Source organism: Mauremys reevesii, linkage group 7 (assembly GCF_016161935.1).
Source record: "Mauremys reevesii isolate NIE-2019 linkage group 7, ASM1616193v1, whole genome shotgun sequence".
NCBI classification, from domain to species: Eukaryota; Metazoa; Chordata; order Testudines; family Geoemydidae; genus Mauremys; species Mauremys reevesii.
Window position 1 is genome coordinate 69,996,785 of NC_052629.1, and position 6,157 is coordinate 70,002,941.

At 54.7% G+C, this 6,157-nt stretch overlaps 1 protein-coding gene across 3 annotated transcripts in view; it reads left to right on the forward strand.

The window, feature by feature from the left end:
- The window catches only part of LOC120409112 (transmembrane protein 150A-like), a 34,972-nt gene extending 29,231 nt beyond the window's left edge, over nt 1-5,741 (forward strand). For all 3 annotated transcript variants that reach the window (XM_039546563.1, XM_039546562.1, XM_039546564.1), the window contains exon 7: nt 3,372-5,741. In XM_039546563.1, coding sequence (XP_039402497.1) covers nt 3,372-3,616 — 245 coding nt within the window. In that variant the 3' untranslated portion in view covers nt 3,617-5,741. The remainder of the gene's footprint in view (nt 1-3,371) is intronic.
- The last annotated feature ends 416 nt before the right edge of the window (nt 5,742-6,157 follow it).

Below are 6,157 nucleotides of genomic sequence, written 5' to 3' on the forward strand. Positions count from 1 at the left end.
AAAAGTTGCAGTCCATGGGAGATATTCTGAGGGATGCTTGCGCTGGGGCTGGAAGGAGTGCAAAGGAAATAACCAGCTAGATAAGAGTAAGGGATTTCCCTAGGATTGCATGTCCTAGAAGGAACTGAGGGAGAACTTCCATCCAGTTTCTGGGAAGGCCCTTCCGTTTTATTTTCCAAGATGGCGTAGATCTGCCCAGACCAGGCATCAGATTTCCATGTACAGACAAATGGATAAAGGAAAGCCATGGAATAAGCACAGTAACTCCTCACTTAACATAGTTATGTTCTTGAAAAATGTGACTTTATGCGAAACAGTGTTAAGCTAATCCAATTTCCCCATAAAAATTCATGTAAATGGGGGGGGGGGTTAGGTTACAGGGACATTTTTTCACCAGACAAAAGACATTATTACATATACAGTATAAGTTTTAAACAATTTTAAACAAACAGTTTAATATTGTACACAGCAATGATGATTGTGAAGCTTGGTTGAGGGGGTGGAGTAAGCGTGAGCTCTTTCCCAGGGAATACCTGGCTGCTAAATGATGAACCAGCATCGGCTGAGCCCTCAAGAGTTAATACGCTGTTGTTAATGTAGCCTCACACTCTACAAGGCAGCATGGACTGAGGCAGGAGGGAGGAAACATGATAGATGCTGGGCAGTAGCTTCAAACACTTCCCTGCAAAAACTGAACAGGATGATGAGCCCAAGCTATCCAGCTGGAGCACACCCCTCCCTTCTCCTGACAGCACATGCAGGGCTGCACAGGTGCTGACTTTCCAAAGTGCTGGGCGATGCATGCATGAGTGAGAGAGAGAGAGATGTACATTGGCCCTTTAAGTATGCAGAGCCCACTTCAAGTACATTGCCCTTTTAAGCAGATCAGACAGGAAGCAACAGCTTCCAGTAAGCTCCCTCCTTTCTGTCCCTCTCCTCCCCTTTGTGGAGAAGGGGTATGGGGGGGGGGCGGAGGCAGGAGCAGCTCCAAGGCAGAGGGCAGGGTAGGAGCCGCACGGCAGCCGGTGGGTGGGGGGGGGCACCTGAACTGCTGCTGGGCCGCTGCCGAGCCACATACCTTACAGGGAATTTAGGGGAGCTGATGGGGGGTGGGGGGCTGCCGGCCAGGGGCGGCTCTACCTTTTTGGCCCCCCAAGCAGTCATGCGCGGGAGGCAACCTGGAGGCGCGGGAGCAGCGGACCTCCCGCGGGCATGACTGCAGAGGGTCCACTGGCTGCGCGACTCGGCTGGACCTCCCGCGGCTGCGGACGGTTCGGGAGGTCCAGCCGAGCCGCGGGACCAGCGAACCGTCCGCAGTCATGCCTGCGGGAGGTCCACTGGAGCCGTGGGATGAGCGCCCCCTCCGCAGTCATGCCTGCGGCAGGTCCAGTCCTCCCGGGGCTCCGGTGGACCTCCCGCAGGCATGACTGCGGCAGTTCCGCCGGCCCAATCTGCCGCCCCCCCGGGAAAGGGCCGCCCCACGCGCGTGCTTGCCGCGCTGGGGTCTGGAGCCGGCCCTGCTGCCGGCCCCCCCGATTCTAATCCCCACGCGGAGGGGCTGCTCTTCCAGAGAATCCTGCAAGTGGTGGACAAAGCAGGCAGCTGCCAAAGGACGTTATAAGGGAGCACTGCACAACTTTAAACAAGCTTGTTCCCTAATAGATCAGCAACAAAACAACGTTAACCAGGCCAATGTTAAGTGAGGAGTTACTGTAGTCAAAGAGGAGGCTGGGGCAGTTGGAGCTGGAAAGCAGTTTGGAGTGTAGTATGCAGAGCAGAGGTGCACAGTCCTAAAATGAAGGAGCTGGGTTCCCCAGAGAGCTGCAGGCCAAGGCAGGGGAAAGGGGTCCCAGGAGAGGAGACGGTAGGTTGTAATGAGGGGCTGTCATACAGGAGTGTGGGCAAGAAACAGGCTGAAGATTTCAATAAGTCCTAAGCGTGTTGGCCACCCAGCTGCCCCTGAAACTCAGTGGGATGTGAGTGCTGGATTCCCATGGGCTCCTTTGAAAATGGCTGGGCAGGAGATGCAGAGAATCCTTGCTGGGGAGGGAGGGGATTGACAGCTGGGGGTGGGGTAAATGGTGGTAGAGGCAGCATGGGGACTTGGTGTGCTGGCCCTGCCCTGATGGGTATTCCCTGAAGTGGATGAGATTCTGGACTCTTGGCACAGGGCCCACCCTTGCGCCTTGCATACCAAGCACCCTTCGTGACAACAGACTTTGTGCTGGAGGATCACGCTGGGATGATCATTAACCCCCCAGTATCCATGAGAGCCCTGTTCCGCCCTGGAGACTGTTTACATTGGGCCTGGCCCTGCAGCTCATGAGTTTATATTCAACCTGCTGGGACGGCTCCCTGTAAACTCACTCCAAAAGGCCGCTTCTTGTTCCAGATCGGCACCTCTGTAAGCTGCCCCAGCAATAGCTAACATACCAAGGGGCAGAGAGAGAGACAGGCTGCCTGAGCCCCAGTGACCCCCCTGCCCTGCTCGTGAGGAGTTGAGGATCCCCGTGGCTGTGTTACTTATCATGCTCACGAGCAGCGGCGTCCAGTCTAAGGCCTGCTTCTGCTCCTGCTGACGTTAAAATGGGAGTTCTGTCGCTGATTTCAGTGGGAGCAGGATTGGGTCCCAGCTATAAGCTAAGGATCAGCCCTGTTGTTGGCAGACCCCTCCTGGGGCAGTGGCTCTGGCACGGGGTGGGGATGTTCAGGGTTGTATACTTTGCTCTGGGCTGGCAGATCCCTCCTGAGGCAGTGAGATTGGCACTGGGGGGGTTCAGGGCTTTATCCCTTACCCTGGGGCTGGCACTGGAGGGGGTTCAGGGCTGTACCCCTGCCCTGGACTGCCAGACCCCTGCTGGAGGCAGGCCTAGCACTTGGGGTCAGGTAATTCCCTGTATCCAGGAGCAATGCTCCGTTCCCCATAGAGGCTCTCAGTACATCTCACACTGACTCAGCCCAGCCTCACATGTCTGGGGAGTTGCTGGCAGGGGCGGCTCCAGGCCTCAGCACGCCAAGCACGTGCTTGGGGTGGCATGCCACGGGGGGCGCTCTGCCGTTGCTGGGAGGGCGGCAGGCAGCTCCGGTGGACCTCACGCAGGCGGCCCTGCGGAGGGTCCACTGGTCCCGCGGCTTCGGTGGAGCATCCGCAGGCACGTCTGCGGGAGGTCCACCGGAGCCGGTCCGGCAGAGTGCCCCCCGCGGCGTGCCGCCGTGCTTGGGGCAGCGAAATGGCTAGAGCCGCCCCTGGTTGCCGGTCCCCCTTTCCCTGGCTGCCCGCTGCAGCTGCCTGCCCCTCCCGCTGGAGAGGGAGAGAGATGCTGGTGCCTCTTGCTACGGGTTGCTGGTTTCCTTGACTCTGGCGCCCCCAGGTGGCGTGTTCTTCGTCCAGGAGAGTTTTGTGCTGCAGCATGTGGCCGCCCTTTGCGAGTGGATTTTCATCATAAATGTCCTTGTCTTCTACGGCACCTTCACTTTTGAGTTCGGAGCCATCTCCACAGACACGTTTCTGGTGCTTCTGAAAGCCAGCCAGGCTCCCAAGAGCTACAAATCCGACAGCAGCACAGCCAGCACGCCGCATGGCCACAGCCACTCCGAGGGCCTGGCCATGGTCTGAGGGGACCTGGCCTCGTCCCTGGACAGCTGGGACTGGCAGATCAGCCAGACCAAAAATCCAGACATTGCCAGTGATTCTCTTGCCTTGAACATATCCAGGAACCAAAGTGCCTCCAATTTTGGGGGGAAGGGTAAAGGATTGGGGGGCTGATCCTGACTTCACCTCCCCTTCTGACTCATGCAGACAATACACTAAGAACGTCTGGACCTGCAGCCCCAGCATCACTAGTGCCTTTCAGGGGCTTTTTACCTCCCATCAAAGCTCTCCCTGCAGGAGCAGAGAGGTGCTAAAAGGGGATAGCGGGGAGGGGCAGGGAGTAAATGGGACTCTGAGGTGGAAGCAGGATTAAGGTACTTGGTGCTCTAGAAGTCCTAGGGTTACCCTTCCTTGATGGTGAGCCAGAGAGACAATCCGAGCATGAGGAGAAGAAGAGGACTTGTTCTGTAGGGAGGAAGGTGGGAGAGGTGGCAGCAGGGAGGGGGGCATGGGGAAGGCAGAGGAGCTGCCCTCGGGACCATGGATGGCACAAGATGACAAAATCAGAATTTTTTGCTGAACCACCAGAGTCCTCTGGGGTAGCTAGGCCTGTCAAAGAGACTGCAAACCCCGCTCCTCTGGTCGGATAGCTCAGGAGCAGTGCGGGTGCTTATTGTAGAACAGTACCTGATCTCACCGAGCTGATCAAGGGTGACCAGGTGGTTGGAGCCAAAAGGCAAGATGCCTCTCTTTTCCCAGCAGGGTTAAGTCATGCTGGCTCATCTGGCTGTGAACAAAGTCTAAGTGACTATGGCAAAGATGAAATCTGTAGCAGTCTAGGTCTTTTATAGTAGACCCCAGTCCTGTGGGCCCACGTGGCCAGTGTTTACCTGGCTGAGCTGGTGCCTGATGGCTACACAGGAGGGCCATGGAGAAAGCAATCCGTGTGCCAGCCACTCCAGAGTGGCAGCACTTTAATTTCAGGGAAGTCCCTATTTCCATGGGCTCTTCTCAGGAATGCCCCCCTCGTACTGAGCTGCTTCCTGCTTGTTCTCAGCCCAGAGCTGGCGCAGCTTTTCGTCTTGTGTTTTTATAGCACCTAGCCACAGTGGGGTCCTGGGCTGAGTTGAGCTCCTAGGTGCTGTCGGATGATAAACAGTAAGTTAGAGGTTTGAAGCTGCAGTGTGGGCATGCCTGAATTCTTTCCACAATCTTCACCTTCTTCCCTCAGGTCTGCATGTGTTTAAAGAGTTCTTTGCATTAAGTAGTGCCCCGAGGCCGCAGCGTTCTAGGTGCTGTGCAAATACAAAGGCCCTGTGCTGAAGAGCTTACAGTGCTTCGGGCCAGATCTGACATAAAACTTCATGCACCTGGGGGTTAGTGCTCAGAGGAGAGGAGGACTTTACCCTTCTGTAGTGCTGCATAATTAGATCCAGTGCAGTTCTCCTGCACCTCTCCTCTCACTATTGAGGCACTATTGCTGTCATTAGTGAATTCAGCCTCCCAGCCCCTCTGAAGGTGGGTTATCATCATTCCCCTGTTACAGAGGAGGGAAATGGAGCAGAGAAACATTGGGGAAGTCATTTAATCTAAGCCTATGGCAGATCCAGCTGTGACTCTTAGCACAAGCCTAGATTTCCTCTACTGCCTATGCCTTATAAAGTGCCTTGGGCACATTGTAAAATGTTTAAAAACACTGGGGATGTGATTGGAAACTGCATGTTCCCTACAGGGATGCTTTTTTGCCTTCATTACGTGTAGACCAACGCCATCTCTTCCAAGGGAGGATGAGTGGATCCTAACCTAACTCAGGACATGAACAAAGTCAGCCAGTCCTACCAAGTGTATGTCATCTGGTCTCCTTACGAGACCACAGGAGGAGGGGCTGATGGGGGTGAATCTTAGATGTGTATGAGTGTAAATGTAACCGATGTGTATTTTTTCCCCCTTGACAGGGGAGTTTGCTGCTGCTGCTGTGTGTGTGTTAATGGGGCTCTGCTTCCTGATTTGCCCACCTCTCAAAGGGAATTGCCCTGTAAATTCACCAGGCATGTGGTTCAGAGTGGAGTGCGAGGAATATTTTATATGTAATATATGGAAAATATATGTGGAAAAATCAATTTGCAATAATAAAATGGAAAACCAGCCAGATGTGAAGAGTTCACTTTCTTCCCAGGAGGAACAGCACTGGTGGCCTGAACATAGCAAGTACCCAAATCTCTATGGCAGTAGTTCCTGAACTGTGGCCAGTGGCTCTCTGAGCCCTTGCTGGTAATACGGGTCTGGCACAGTTCAGTTTCCAGCTATTCAGTAGCATTTAAGAGTGAGATTTTCCAAAGCACTGCACACAAGTCCCAGGGAAAGATTGTAAATCACTCTGACGTGGCTGAAAATCCCACCCCAAATATGTCATTTTCCTGGTACTCCCTTTCCATGTGGTGGTCCCAGGGACGTTGTTTGATCATTGGGGGCCCTGCGATGGTGAAGGGGCGGGGCAATGTTTGGGTGACAGTCTGTTCGGGTGCGGCCTGTGAGCTGCAGGATCCTTCTCCTGAGGCCTCAGCT